Source organism: Lampris incognitus, chromosome 5 (genome assembly GCF_029633865.1).
Source record: "Lampris incognitus isolate fLamInc1 chromosome 5, fLamInc1.hap2, whole genome shotgun sequence".
Taxonomy (NCBI): Eukaryota; Metazoa; Chordata; class Actinopteri; order Lampriformes; family Lampridae; genus Lampris; species Lampris incognitus.
This window is the reverse complement of record NC_079215.1, coordinates 38,746,892-38,763,015: the sequence shown is the minus strand read 5'-3', so window position 1 is coordinate 38,763,015 and position 16,124 is coordinate 38,746,892. Positions and strand designations below refer to the sequence as shown.

The window sequence follows — 16,124 nt, the reverse complement described above, 5'->3', positions numbered from 1 at the left end:
TTGCATGTTCTCCCTGTGTCTGCGTGGGTTTCCTCCGGGTGCTCCGGTTTCCTCCCACAGTCCAAAGACATGTAAGTCAGGTGAATCGGCCGTACTAAATTGTCCCTAGGTATGAATGTGTGTGTGAGAGTGTTTGTGTTGCCCCTGTGATGGCCTGGTGTCCAGGGTGTCTCCCCACCTGCCGCCCAATGACTGCTGGAATAGGCTCCAGCATCCCCGCGACCCTGAGAGCAGGATAAGCGGTTCAGATAATGGATGGATGGATGGTGTGATTCTACCTTACTATGTTGAATTAACGGTGACTCTATAGGACCAGTACAGGAGCCACTGAGGTATATGTGCACTGGTATTGTTTCAGCCTGGTTCATACTGCTGCAGCGGCACAATGGCTTCAACATCTGACAGCAGAGGCCGAAAGGGAAAGGATGGAGTGGTCCAGCATGAAATGTGTTCTATGACTGTCAAAGGGCAAAAGGATAGACCATGGTTTGGCACATATGGATGACAGCTTTTCAGTGTCCTCCAGACAGGAACACTCACGCCCTCGAGATCTCGTGGAGATGTTCTCTTTTTCTTGTCCTCAATGTTGCATCACAGCTCTGCATCTGAGTTGGAGGACGCATGAAGACATCAAACGGGACATGATCGCAATACAGATAGTCACAATCCACAGATGGAGAAAATCTTCGTTCTCACATACATGCAAACCACACACACACACACACACACACACACACACACACACACACACACACACACACACACACGCAATGTACATACAGACACACCAAATTGCTGATATAAAGGTGTGTGCACAACCACTGCCACTGTCAGACAGAACAATTACACTGAGACAGTAAAGGTACAAATCCACCAAATGGATCTTCTTGTGCTTTTAAATACTGTGTGTTGTACTGTGTGTTGTTTTGCATTAGATCAGCAACCACAAGAATATAGACTCCTTAGATTAAGGATTACAGAACACTCTGGCATAACATCCTCGTAACTACATTAAAGTCAGTATAAGGTATCCTTTTAACTACAGTACAATCCCACTTAGTAAACCACTGGGTGAACACACTGCCATCCCATTTTAGTGGCAATAAGCCTTAGCGTAGTTAGGAATTCTACACTGCTTTAGGTATAGATTTGAATAACACAATGTGAGTGACTTCGACAGTACAAGGGCTAAAGCACAGTTTTGTGAGAAAAAAAAACATTTAACGGTTAATACTTTAATGAGGGACATTTTCACAAATTGGTTCACATTGAAAAAAAAAATCAGATTGCATGTTATTACCATAATTAACCACTAATTAATATGGATATTATTACTGGTAATATATAATTTCTTTAATTTTGAAACATTTCTATTATTGCATGTTCCCTCCTTTGCTCCTCTTACCGTTATACCTCGCCATCTTTGCTACCGGCCAACTTTTTAAGGAAGTGTGTCTGTGTGTTTAGTAAGTGTGTCTGTGCCTTTGTAAATGGCCGTGTGGCGGGGCATGTGTGTGAGCGGACGTGAGTGGACGTGTATGTGCTTGCACGTGTGTCTCTGTGTATGATTTAGTCTGGTTTGTCGCTGCTTGGAGCTCCTTGTTGTGTGAGCGTGTGCCAGTACTCGACTTTCTTCCCTTTATTTTTAAGACACTCAAACCAGTGTCTGAGTTTCTGCCCACTTGCATTAATGCCCAGCACCACTCCGCCTGAAACGGCAAACAGAGAGAGAGAGAGAGAGAGAGAGAGACAGGGAGAGAGAGAGAGAAAATGGGTGAAAAAAGAGAAACTGCTGTTTGCAATTTTAGGTTTGTTTTCTCTAAATGCTCATGTTCAGTCAACGGCTTCCTCATGCCGTTCCGCTCCTCCGGAGTCTTTGCTTCTCTTTCCACCTCAGTGCTCTGGCCTACCTATGAAGTCGTTGCTCATTCCCAAGTCGTAGTCCCACACGGAGATCTCCAGGGTTTTCTTTGCCAGCTGGTCCAGAGATACTTCATATGAGAACTCCTGCACAGGTGGCGCACATAGAAAAAAAAACATTCCTATCAGCATGTGATAAACAAGAGTGGAAAGAAGCTTGATTTAAAAGTCAGGGCATTCAGATAGGAGCTATCCTTATTAGTGATGCAGGGGTTGACACTTAAAAAGCAAGATGTGACTTTAGTTCGAAGATATACTGGGTACAGGATGAAACTTCACCGTCACTTATTTTACAGGTGAATAATTTGAAGAACATTAGGATCAGGTTTTTTTTTTTTTTGCATGGTAGAATAACCAGCCATTGGCCAGCTTGTTGTCAGTGCATGTGGTAATGTGGTGAGGAAGATGGTGGGATGTACCTCATTGAACTCCGGGTTAAGGGTCTTTTTCTTCACTGAAGTCTTGTACTTGGACTTTTTCCCCATATCAGGCTGTAGTACACTGTGAAACACGATGAAAGAGAGAAGCAGAGAGCTAGAATAAGCATGCATGAACAAAAGCAGAAAGATGGAAAGAAAGATAACAAGAGGGGATTCGATACAACAGAATAATACAGTAGTCTGATATAAAACAAAGCTTTGAAGTGATGTACTGTGGCTGCACCAGGTTATGCAACCTTATACAACAAATATATTCTACCCACCTATCGACAGAGCTTTCCTTACTTTGGAAAAAAACAAGGTGAATTATCCCCAGCTTTTTCTTTTATCCGAATGTAAAACTAAACCTAAACCATTCTTGAATGAGAAAATAAATAAAGACACAATGTTTCTACCATTATCCATCCATCCATCCATCCATCCATCCATCCATCCATTAACCAGGCTGCTTATCCTGCTCTCAGGGTCGTGGGGATGCTGGAGCCTATCCCAGCAGTCATTGGGCGGCAGGTGGGAAGATACCCTGGACAGGCCACCAGACCATCACAGGGCTAATTAGGGTGTGTAGGGTGTAAATGTGATCTGTAGTGTGGTGATCTGGTTACCATTATCCAGAGGCAAAATTAAAATTACTGTAAAAAGGGCAGGGGAGATCAGAGAGCATGCAATCAAGACAGAGAAAGAAGAGCAAGACAGAGACAGAGACAGACAGTGATGATAATTCAAGGTACGATCATAATCTTGTTGATGTGCAGGCAACATTCACTCCAGCACTGTGGCAACCGAAGGATTCCCAGAGGGAAATAAGAGTCACATAATCAGCATAAATTCCAAGTCAAGATGTTCAGACAGCGAGATTTCTCACTCCTACAGTCTCACCCCGCCAGTGACACATCCTGGTGATGCATGAGATGGGCTCTGTGCTGTCACACCCATACAAATGGATGGATGGAGGTGTGAAAGGCATGGGGGAAGAACTGATAGAGGGCTGGTTCAAACGGTCAGACACAGTCCCTTCACTCTCATCGACCAAAGTGCTCCGTTTTCCATTAAAGCTATGAGAAAATGTGAAGAAAAAAAAATCTCCTCAGTATGATCTTGGAGGTTTACAAGGAAAGAAGCACAGTTTTGAGGACCAGGACATAGCATGGATGGTTTGAAAGGGGTGTCAGACAGGGTCCATATGTTAAATTGGATCACCCCTATCTAAACAGGTGGGGAGGGTTACGGTATCATTTGTAAAAGCAGGTTGAATCAGTTCATCTGGATATGTTTATTGACAGATATGTTTCATCACTCATCTAAGTGACCTCTTCAGTCTAAACTGACTGCAAGTATCCCCACCCTTATAAACAATACAGTTGCACAATGACAGAAACCTACGATCAGCAAAACACTCAAATATAAAAAAATAGATTTTGTGAAACAGGATACTTCTTTGTCTGGACAACTGTAGGTGAGAAGGAATACAAGGTTTTGAATATCAAATCACGTTAGGCAGTCATCTATTTTGCAACATAAGAATGATGCGGTTGACAACAACATTAATGATATGCTGTCCAAGAGGAAAAATAAAAGACGGCGGTGTGCCTAATCAAAAAAAAAATCTGTTCATTCACTTTTTATAAAAATTTTCCTTCAAAATATCTTTTTTCTTGCTTTGTCTAGAGGGAATATTACCATTTGAATCGTATAGTTATGATGAGAACAGAGGAGAGGAACGGTGTCCCTCCTAATTTAGTTTTCCAAGTGCTAGCAGAATAATTAATCTGTCTTTTTAAATGGAAGGCAAAGTGGTATTGAGATAATTTGTTGAACTAGTTCTTAAAAAAAAAAAAAAGATCATGAGACAGAGAAAAGGGCCAATCAGAACAGCTCTCTGGACACACACACCCAAACACACACAAAAATCTCAGAATGGCTGGTACACTAAAAGCACACACAATCCTGGACATGAATGGAGGTGAACATGCACCTGCACAGATCCGTAACACACATACAGGCATACCCGCCAACACAGACTTACATGGACAGATATCCTGACACAAAAGAGCCCAAAGCACGACTCATGACATGTTGTAACAGCTCGCTCAAAAACTGGCCATTATTATAGAAATCACAGCTCTGACAATTTAGTAAACAAGGAAGCCAAGAAAGTGGATTCATCTTTTGGGAAATGGACTGTTATGGTTCAGTACGCCCCGAAAGTGTACGCCAGCCATCCCGGCACGACTGAAAACCTTTTGGTTTAAAAGCATCTCAAACGCTAACTCTTGAGAGTCTTTTGTGGAACTCTATAAAGCATGAATTACGCCAAAGCCCCAGACACTTTTCAGTTTGCCAAGAAAGCGCAAGAGATCGCAACCCATAGGTACCACCGAGCTGCGGTAAACATGACAGATGGCGATGAACAAGAAATAACATAGGGAAACGCAGAAAAAAACAACAACAAACACTGCCAAACAGAATCCTGCAGAAGTATGGGGCTATGGTCAGAATGGTTGCATGAAAAAAAGCACAGATACTGTAGGATAAGAAAAAAAGAGAGAAGGGGGGGGGGGAGCACACGCCACCAATGCATTAGGTACTGTTATAAGAGTGGAAAGAAAGGAACAGAGAAGGGACAGACAGAAGAGAAAAAGAAAAACAGGATTTGGATGGGGCACCAATAAACCAGTGAGCTTTGTCACGTTCTGCAACAAAGGGCTTGATAAAGCATATGGTGCCGTTTCCAGAGAACAAGCAGTGGCAAATCAATACCCGGGGGGGAAAAGGCAGGGAAAAGCAGTGTGTGAAAGAGAGCAAGAGAATGAAAAACAGGTTGCTATCTGTGAATGGTGCGCCCACCGGTTCTTCTCTGTGTTCTCTGCACCGCTTGAAACACAAAAGATCCTCAAAAGACCAAAATTGAGGAACATTTCAGGGAAGAACGTTTTTAACTTGTGCAGTCAACTGAACACATCATCTGAGAAATTCTCTGTACTTTGAGCATAAATTATCTGGCCCTATTTTGCAACAACACCCACTAAGCCTTGCTTACACAACACTACTAGCTACACAACCCCCACTGTACTTTGGTACCATTCCTTCGTGTAAATGTAGAAAATCAGAGTTTAATTGAACAGTTTGATTATCTGCCATGATCCCCTCCTCCAGAAATTGCTCTCAGTGCCCCTGAGGCTCTGGTGATGACCCCCCATGTCGAGTAGGTCCAGGCAATCAGAGTCGAGGTGAAAAACCAAAAGATGTTCAGAAATCAGGGGTGATTGCAAAATTGAATGAATAAAAAAATTGAGTGGATGCAAAATTATTTTTGAAATATCAGATATAACAACACTGCATTCCAGTCATGCTATGTCAGATGGCCGCCTAATACACAGGACGACAAAAAATATGGCGACGCTATTGTTTTTCAAAATTAATGTGATGATGAACAGATGAGATCGATAGATAGATAGATAGATAGATAGATAGATAGATAGATAGATAGATAGATAGATAGATAGATAGATAGATAGATAGATAGATAGATAGATAGATAGATAGATAGATAGATAGATAGACAAAGAAAAAAGGTAAATAGATGACAAATGAATGAATGGCTCATACCATGATGAGACCAAGCCAATATAGACATACACAACACTTGAGCTGGCCAGCCTTACATTGCTCCTTATTTAAACATATTGCTCTCTTTATAACCATCTGGTAGACAAATTCTCTAAATCTTCTCAGATGCTCCAGCCCAACTTGACGCTGGATTATCCCACATAACTCACATTTTGACAAAGGGGTCCGAGTAGCCATTGGAGTCCATGGCAGCCAGATGGGCACAGCGTATGATCCCAACAAGCAGGCAGGACTTCTCTGTGTTATAACACAGTGACACCAAGATTCGACCCCGCTGGGAAACACAGAGGACAATGTTTTCAGACACATCAGCCATCTATAAAACATGTGTTTTACACAGGCTTTGAAAATGCTGAGTACCCGAGGATCTGCCACACCACATTTGCTTCATTTGTATGACCTTAATTTGAGAACTCAACGTCAAGTTCCCATAGTGCTGTCCTGTAGTTATTACTGAAAGCTGCATATACCCAAAGAATTACTGTGGCTAGATTAGTAGTTTAACGGCAGAGCGGCGTTTTCTTTTTAATCTGTGTACCACATGATGAAAATAGCATCATTTAAATGACATGTCTTAGCCAAGACTGACAAATGACAGCACTAGCCTCTTCTTTGGTTCTGAGGATTGAAGCATAAACTGAATCTAATTAGGGAAGAAATGCAATTAACCTCTTGAATCATTATTGGAAAATGAGATAAAGCCTACCAGAGGATGAAAACAAGTCCATGCAAACACGAGTAAAATGTAAGAACTGCCTTTGGTTTGTCCCAGGATAAGTTTCCCTGATGTCAGTTTATTCATTTGCATGTCAGATATTAACATCAAGTGAGTATGATCAGACTGTGAACACACACACATTAGAGTGCGTTAGAAGAGCTGAAAACAGAGAAATGTCACCAGAACTTGGTGAGTAATACAAATCACGGGTCAAAGACAGTAGTAGAGGCTTTACATGTTTTACCTCCTCCTCCGCTGTGGGCACACCCGGCTCCAAAGCTTGATTGTTACTTTCCTTATTCTAACCGAGAAAGACAAACAGTGGAGAAGAGAGAGAAGTAAAAAAGAGTGACAGGAAGGAGAATGAGGAAAAGAAGAGGAGGAAAAAAGATGGGGAGACAGTGAAAGAGAGGGCGAGAAAGTGATTAAAACCATCACTGTTAGTACCTACAGAGTCCGTCTTGGTGTATGTCATTGTAATGCAGCAATATGAATTGGTGTACTGTCTCTTAAACACAAATGGAATACATATTGGATATAGCTGCATAAATATGCATGTACTGTGACACACACACACACTATTTACCTGTGCAATTCTCTCTAGGCCCATATTGTATCTTTTGTTCTCTCCCTCTTTCAGTTTCTTCAGAGCCACTCTGACTTCTCCGATGAACTCATTTCGGCCAAGTCTGTCCATGTCACACACACACAGCCTAGGTAAACAACACATGCACCCAGAAACACAACACACACACATACAACTTAAAACAAAAAATGTTACAACATAAACTGTGTAGAATGGGCTTAAACAGAGTTGTAGGGGTGTGCGGAAAAATATACTTAAATTGTTCAAATTATTTGTTGACGAGACTCCTCCTCTTCCTGGAAGCCTCGTGACGCAAACAACAGCAAGCGAAAAAGAATGTCGGATTTTTTTCTTAAGTAATGTTAATGTTTAAAAAAAGCGAATTTATCAATAGTAATGTTACTGATGACAAGGATGGAAGAAAAAAAAACACTACTGAAACCTATGCCACTCCAGCTGCTACCCTGGACTGGATGGGCAACCAGGCAGTTGCCCAGGGGCCCAGGACCTTTAAAGGGCCCAGGGCACAAGCCAAATATCTGGTTAGATCATGTTAACCTGTCTGCCTGATGCCGCTTTTTGTAGTCTACAACAACACAGTGAGACTGGGAGGACGAGCTGACAGAGCCTCCCCGCATTGGTCAGCGGGGAGGTCACGTGGCTTGACGCTACGGTCACGTGCCTTTGGTTTGTCCCAGGATAAGTTTGGTTTGTCCCAGGATAAATTGACGGGTTTGAGCCCATCCACAGCCACACAAGTGTTAGCTTAGCTGAAACTGTGATTAATATGATGCGAAACCTGGGGCTGGACTTGTCAAATTGTCATGGGCAAAGCTATGATAATGTGAGCAACATGTCTGGCAAATACAACAGACTCCAAGCACAGCTAAAAAAAGAAAACCCACTGATCCATTATACACCGTGTGCTGCCCACTCGTTGAATCTTGTGGGTGTCAATAGCATAGATAATTGCTGTGAGGAGGTCGACTCTTTTGAACTGCTACAGTCTCTGTATACATTTCCAGCGCCTCAACCCATCGCTGTACTCAAAAACAGCGACAGGGTACTGGGCAGGTTTAAAGCACAACATTCCATGCATATATGGACTCCCTAAGAGCCATAAAGATGGAACCCCCCTCAGCCCCATCGTCAGCAGCATAAACTCGGTCACGTACAACATTGCCAAACATATAGCCATCATCTTGACCCCTTTAGTGGGCGAAATACCTCACCATGTCCAAAACTCCATTGACTTCGTGGACAAGGTCCAAGGCATAAAACTGGAATTGGATGAAACCATGGCATCCTACGACGTGACCTCGTTATTCACCTGCATCCCAACCATGGAGGCTTTGGAAACTGTGAGGCAACGTTTGCTATGGGACGACACCCTCCACAATAGAACCAACCTCAGCCAGACCAGATTTGCCAACTACTGGACCTTTGCCTGAACACTACATATTTCCAATTCAGGGGCCAGTTTTACAGACAGAAGCACGGCTGTGCAATGGGATCAACAGTATCGCCCATTGTGGCCAACTTATATATGGAAGAGGTAGAACACAGAGCCTTGAACTCCTTCAGAAGAACACCTCCGAGCCACTGGTTCAGATATGTGGACGACACATGGGTCAAAATCCAAACACAAGAGGTGCAAGCGTTAACCAAACACATCAACTCAGTGGACAAGAACATTAAGTTCACAAGGGAAGACGTAAAGAAGAACAGTTTGCCCTTCTTGGACTGTGACGTCCACATTGGGGAAGACAGGAGCCTCCACATTGGGGATTACAGGAAACCTACACACACAGACCAATATCTACTTTTCGACTCACACCACCCTCTGGAACACAAACTGAGCATCATCAGAACTCTGCAACACAGAGCTGACAATGTGCCCAGCAGCACTCAGGCCCAACGAGAATAACACAAACACCTGAGGGGAGCTTTAAAAACCTGCGGCTACCCCAGTTGGACCTTTGTGAAAACTGCAACACGTTCCAAAAAGACCAACCAGGTGAGCGACAAGGAGAAAAGGAACAGAAGTAATAGCACAGTCATCCCTTATGTTTCTGGGGTCTCCGAGAAACACAGGAGAATTTTCAACAAACACCACATCCCGGTATACTTCAAACCCAGCAACACACCCCAACAAAGACTGGTTCATCCCAAAGACCGTGTACCACACACCCAAAAAAGCAATCTGGTGTATGCTGTACAATGCAATGAGGATTGCACTGACCTATACATGGGAGAAACCGAACAACCACTACACAAACGGCTGGCCCAACACAGAAGGCCAAACTCCTCAGGACAAGACTCAGCAGTTTATCTACACCTAAAGGAGAAGACACACTCCTTCGAGGACAGCAACGTACACATTTTGGACAGAGAAGATAGAAGGTTTGAAAGAGAGGTGAAGGAAGCCATCTATGTGAAACTGGAAAAACCATCCCTCAACAGAGGAGGAGGTCTGCGTCACCACCTATCTCCCACTTACAATGCCGTCCTTTCACCTCTACCCAGGAGACTCAAGAAGCCTAGCCTCCAAGAACAACAGTCGGTCACTAACGGCTCCAACGACTCATGACAACTGAATAATGAAGTCGAAACTAACACCCCCAACGACCGTCACTGCTAAACAAATGCAAATTAACAGCTCCGATAACGACGGGAGCGGCCAAACATCGGTACACAAAAGAGCCATTCATATATATGGCTCTGTTAGCGACGGGCGTTGATAAACATCGGAACACAAAGAGCCATGGACATCTATAGCTCTGACAACGACTCAAAAGAGGATACTTTCTGAGTCTCATCCCCAGCCAGTCAGACTAGCTTGGTCTAGTCAGAAAGGCACGAACTGAGGACGCCTCTTGGATGAGAGAAGAAACGTCTTCACGGATATATACCAAGTCCAGTTGCACTTGATTCAACACTGTTAGGGCTCGGTCTGTTGACCAACCTGGCAACCAGCAATGAGAGCGGGGGAAGGGCGCGTCTGAAACACCTGCAGCCTACCTACTCGTTAACCACTCTAGTATACGTTTGTTTGCTTTCCAGAACTCGTCGCGAGTTCGTCCTGAACAGTCCCGTGAGTAAATTCTTCGTCTCGAGTTTTGTGACATTTCTGTGTCTCCCGGTGGAGTACAGATTGTAGTATTCTCCGTGTTTTTGCTTGTTTGATTATTCCCTTGTGTCAGTTCTCCTTGAGAGCTTGTTCGGAGAAGAACTCTCTTTGTGTTTTCCCCATTGGATTTTCCCATCGTGATTTTCTAGTTGAGATCAAGTTTTTGATATTCTAATTTCTCCTCTCTCACTGTGGATCTTATTACTCGGTTGGACTTCTACCTTAAAGGAGCAGTTTGTGTTTTTTTCCCTTTCGGACTTTAAAGGAGCAGTTTGTGTTTTTTTCCCTTTCGGACTTTAAAGGATCAGTTTACGTTTTTTCCCTTTCGGACTTTAAAGGAGCAGTTTACGTTTTTTCCCTTTCGGACTTTAAGGGAGCAGTTTACGTTTTTTCCTTTTCGGATTAAGGGGGCAGTTTACGTTTTCCCATTTTTAAGAAGCTATTCTCAAGTTCCGCCTGAAGCGCCTCCCCCTTCTGTCCAGGCCCGGCCGGCTCTCCTCTACGAGTCCTGCCAGGTTGGTGCTTTACTTTGTCTTGTGTTGTCGCTATTGGGTTCGTTCTACAAACCTTAACAGTACGAACTCGCCCTCACTATGAACCCAGACAACCTAGACGCCAATCCTGTCCAGGCTGCTCTCTATAAGCAGATTCAGCTTACAGCCTCCCACGGCCAGCAACTACAAGAGGCCGCTGTTGCCATGCAGGGCCTCCGGGCTCAGGTGCAACCCCTCCAGGCTTCGGTGGATTCTCTTTCGGCCCAGCAAGCGGCGCTCGCGAGCCAACAAGAGGAGGTTCTTAAGCAGTTGCAAACTCTCACAGCGGCTATCACCATCCAGCCAGCTGTCCCACCAGTTCCGGCCGCCCCTCCTCCAGCAGTGCCCGCAGCCGTTGCCTTAGACAATCCTACCGTTTATGTTTCGGATTTCCGGGAGCCCAGTATCTCCAATCCCAAGCCTTTTGATGGCAACTTTGAGACCTGTGCCACGTTCATCATGCAGTGTGAGCTTGTCTTCGCCCACCATTCCAGGGGGTTCACCACAGATGCTGCAAGAGTTGTTTACGTGACTAACCTGCTGACTGGCCGCGCTGCTCAGTGGGCCAGTGCTTCCTGGTCCATGGGGGCCAGTTTCTGCTCTTCCTACGATGACTTTGTGGCTGAGCTTCGGAAGGTATTCCATCATCCAGTGTACGGTCAGGATCCGGGTGTCCGATTGAGCAGGATCCAGCAGGGCAGTGGCAGTGTCACTGACTACTCAGTCGAGTTCAGGCTGGCTGCGGCTGAGAGTGGCTGGAACGACCAGTCACTTCGGGTAACCTTCCGTAGGGGCCTCAGCGATGCCGTCAAGGATCAGCTAGCCACCCGGGAGGATCCTACCTCTCTCTCGACGACCTTATCAGCCTTGCCATCCGCATCGATGGACGTCTCCGCGAGAGAAGGCGCGAGCGAGGTCTACGGGGAACCGTTTCTACCTCTCAGCCATCCAGAGCTTCCGAAGGGGGCTCTTCTTCGTCGCACTCCACTTCCCCTGTGGCAAGCCTCTCCTCCTCCCAGACAGTGACAGAGGAGGAACCTATGCAGCTTGGGCGTACACGACTGACTCCCGCTGAACGTGAGGCCCGGTTCAAGGCAGGTCTCTGTCTTTACTGCGGTCTTAAGGGACACCGGATCAGCGAGTGTCCTACGCGGCCAAAAGATTAGGCTCACTGGGACCCCGGGAGATCCTAGTGAGCCGTCTTTCCTGTTCCCGCCATCCTGCTCCGGCTAACCATCTTGTGAGCGTTACCCTGGCTTGGGCAGACCAGCGGCTCACTGTAGGCGCACTCATCGATTCGGGAGCTGATGGGTGTTTCTTGGACTCTACGTTTGCTGCTCAAGCTAACATTCCATGTGAGGAATTGGAGAGGCCAATAGAGGCCTTTGCTCTGGATGAGCGCCGCCTGGCCAGTGTTACCCGACAGTCCTGTCCCGTGTCTCTCACTATTGCTGGAAACCATGTGGAGAGCCTTCAGTTCTTCGTCATCCAGTCTCCCTTAGTTCCTGTGATCTTGGGGCGCCCCTGGTTGGCTCAGCATGAGCCACACATTGCTTGGTCGTCTGGTAACATTTTGGAGTGGAGCTCCTCCTGTCACGCCCGGTGTCTTCAGGCCGCACCTGGTCCAGCAGTCCAGACTGTTCCGATTGCCCCTCCTCCCGATCTTTCCTCTGTTCCTCCCGAGTATCATGATCTCGGGGAGGTCTTCAGCAAGACGCGGGCTCAGTCTCTCCCTCCGCATCGGCCATATGATTGTGCTATCAACCTCCGTCCTGGGGCCTCTCTCCCTAGCAGTCGTCTTTACAGCCTTTCCATTCCCGAGAAGGCTGCTATGGACGATTACATTTCAGAATCGTTGGCGGCAGGGCTCATCCGACCCTCATCCTCCCAGGTGGCAGCTGGTTTCTTTTTCGTTAAGAAGAAGGATGGTGGTCTCCGACCCTGCATTGATTATCGCCAACTCAACGACATCACCATCAAGAATAAATACCCCCTGCCTCTGATGAGCTCCACCCTCGAACCCCTGACCCAGGCGACTGTCTTCACTAAGCTGGATCTCCGGAACGCCTACCATCTCGTTCGGATCCGGAAAGGGGACGAGTGGAAGACAGCCTTTAAGACTCCCCGTGGTCATTATGAGTACCTGGTAATGCCGTTCGGCCTCACCAACGCCCCGGCGGTGTTCCAGGCACTCATGAATGACATCCTTCGCGACATGCTCGACCAATTCGTTGTCGTCTACCTTGATGACATCCTCATCTTCTCCAGGTCCCTCGAGGAGCATGTCCAGCACGTGCGGCAGGTTCTCGAACGCCTCCTTCTTAACCGGCTGTTCGTCAAGGCTGAGAAATGCCTGTTCCATTCTGAGTCAGTGGACTACTTAGGTTTTATCGTGGAGGGAGGCAAGACTCGAGCTGATCCTCGCAAGATCAAAGCGGTGGTGGAATGGCCGGATCCTAAGTCACGTAAGGAACTGCAGAGCTTCCTCGGGTTCGCGAACTTTTACAGGAGGTTCGTCCGAAACTACAGCTCTGTAGCAGAACCCCTCACCCGTCTAACCTCCCCCTCTCAGCCGTTCGTCTGGTCCCCAGCTGCTCGCTCTGCATTTCTGTCGCTCAAGGAGAGGTTCACCAGTGCCCCCGTCCTACTCCATCCCGATCCCAAGAGGCAGTTCATAGTTGAGGTGGACGCTTCGGACACCGGATTGGGGGCTGTGCTCTCCCAACGATCAGAGACCGACCAGAAGGTTCATCCTTGCGCGTTCTTCTCCCGCCGGTTCCTTCCCGCCGAGGAGAACTACGATGTTGGTAATCGGGAGCTTCTCGCTGTAGTGGCTGCACTTGAGGAATGGCGCCATTGGCTGGAGGGGGCAGAGCATCCATTTACCATCTGGACTGATCATAAGAACCTGACGTTCATCCGGGCAACCAAACGTCTCAATGGTCGGCAGGCACGGTGGGCCAGTTTCCTCAGTCGGTTCGACTTCACACTGACTTATCGTCCTGGCTCCCGCAACACCAAGGCAGATGCTCTGTCTCGTCAACACCTTAAGGAACCTGTAACGGTGGAGCCAAGTCCCGTCCTCCCTGAGACCAAGGTCGTTGGCGTGGTGACCTGGGGCCTTGAAACGGTGGTCAAGCGCGCCTTGCGCTCCAGTCCAGCCCCGAGCAACGTGCCGCCTCGCCGACTGTTTGTTCCGGACTCAGTGAGGTCTCGGGTCCTCAAATGGGGCCACACCAGTCAGCTCGCTTGCCACCCTGGAGTCCACCGCACTTTCACTTTCATAGCTCGACGGTTCTGGTGGCCCACTATGAGGAGGGACGTCAAGGAGTTCGTCATGGCCTGCACCATCTGTGCCCGCAGCAAGGCCTCTCACCAGGCACCGGCTGGTCTGCTGCAGCCCCTTCCTATTCCCAGTCGGCCCTGGTCCCATGTGGCGTTGGATTTTGTCTCTGGACTTCCTCCGTCTCAGGGCAACACAGTGATCCTGACGGTGGTGGATCGCTTCAGCAAGGGTGTTCACCTGGTGGCTTTGCCTAAGCTTCCTTCTGCTTCAGAAACCGCTGACCTCCTGATGAGCCACGTCTTCCGTTTGCATGGACTTCCCAAGGACATTGTGTCAGACAGAGGGCCCCAGTTTGTTTCCCGTGTGTGGCGTGCTTTCTGCAAGGGGTTGGGCGCCTCGGTCAGCCTTTCGTCGGGATATCATCCGCAGACTAACGGACAGACTGAGAGGATGAACCAGAGTGTGGAATCTGCTCTCCGTTGCGTCGCTGCCAAGAAGCCAACTTCCTGGAGTCAGTTTCTCCCCTGGGTCGAGTATGCGGTCAACTCCCTGGTCAGCTCCGCCACCGGCCTCTCGCCCTTTGAGGCATCCCTGGGTTACCAGCCGCCCGTCTTCTCTGCACAGGAGTCCGAAGTGGAGGTTCCCTCCGTGCAGACTCATCTGGACCGCTGTCGTCGTGTCTGGGAGATCACCAGGGCTGCGCTGCTCCGTGCTACGGAACGTGCCAGACGAGGAGCTAACCGTCGCCGATCCACAGCACCAGCTTACCAACCCGGACAGAGAGTCTGGCTGTCCACCAAGGATCTCCCCCTTCAGTCCTCTGCCAAGAAGCTGAATCCCCAGTTCGTTGGACCCTTCGAGATCCAGGAAGTACCCAGTCCTGCAGTTGTGCGTCTTAAGCTCCCGGCCTCCATGAATATCCATCCGGTTTTTCATGTGTCCCGAGTAAAGCCTGTCTCCGAGAGCCCCCTTATGCCTCCGGCCCCAGCTCCGCCTCCCCCTGAGATTGCGGATGGGCATCCACAGTGGAAGGTCCGTCGGCTGATGGACGTCCGACGCAGGGGACGGGGGTTCCAGTATTTGGTTGACTGGGAGGGCTATGGGGTGGAGGAACGAAGCTGGGTATCCCGCCAGCTCATCATGGACCCTGGTCTGCTCGCTGAGTTCTATCGCCGTCACCCTGACAAGCCTGGCAGGTCGCCTGGTGGCTCCCGTAGAGGGGGGGGGTACTGTTAGGGCTCGGTCTGTTGACCAACCTGGCAACCAGCAATGAGAGCGGGGGAAGGGCGCGTCTGAAACACCTGCAGCCTACCTACTCGTTAACCACTCTAGTATACGTTTGTTTGCTTTCCAGAACTCGTCGCGAGTTCGTCCTGAACAGTCCCGTGAGTAAATTCTTCGTCTCGAGTTTTGTGACATTTCTGTGTCTCCCGGTGGAGTACAGATTGTAGTATTCTCCGTGTTTTTGCTTGTTTGATTATTCCCTTGTGTCAGTTCTCCTTGAGAGCTTGTTCGGAGAAGAACTCTCTTTGTGTTTTCCCCATTGGATTTTCCCATCGTGATTTTCTAGTTGAGATCAAGTTTTTGATATTCTAATTTCTCCTCTCTCACTGTGGATCTTATTACTCGGTTGGACTTCTACCTTAAAGGAGCAGTTTGTGTTTTTTTCCCTTTCGGACTTTAAAGGAGCAGTTTGTGTTTTTTTCCCTTTCGGACTTTAAAGGATCAGTTTACGTTTTTTCCCTTTCGGACTTTAAAGGAGCAGTTTACGTTTTTTCCCTTTCGGACTTTAAGGGAGCAGTTTACGTTTTTTCCTTTTCGGATTAAGGGGGCAGTTTACGTTTTCCCATTTTTAAGAAGCTATTCTCAAGTTCCGCCTGA

General features: G+C 47.4%; 1 protein-coding gene across 1 annotated transcript in view; it reads right to left on the bottom strand.

The window, feature by feature from the left end:
• Positions 1–1,569: 1,569 nt before the first annotated feature.
• doc2d (double C2-like domains, delta) overlaps positions 1,570–16,124 on the bottom strand; it is a 62,752-nt gene continuing 48,197 nt past the window's right edge. Inside the window, exons 5-10 of the mRNA XM_056280695.1 lie at positions 7,295–7,421; positions 6,953–7,009; positions 6,140–6,264; positions 2,340–2,421; positions 1,911–2,007; positions 1,570–1,709 (exon numbers count right to left, since the gene is read on the bottom strand). Coding sequence (XP_056136670.1) covers positions 1,570–1,709; positions 1,911–2,007; positions 2,340–2,421; positions 6,140–6,264; positions 6,953–7,009; positions 7,295–7,421 — 628 coding nt within the window. The remainder of the gene's footprint in view (positions 1,710–1,910; positions 2,008–2,339; positions 2,422–6,139; positions 6,265–6,952; positions 7,010–7,294; positions 7,422–16,124) is intronic.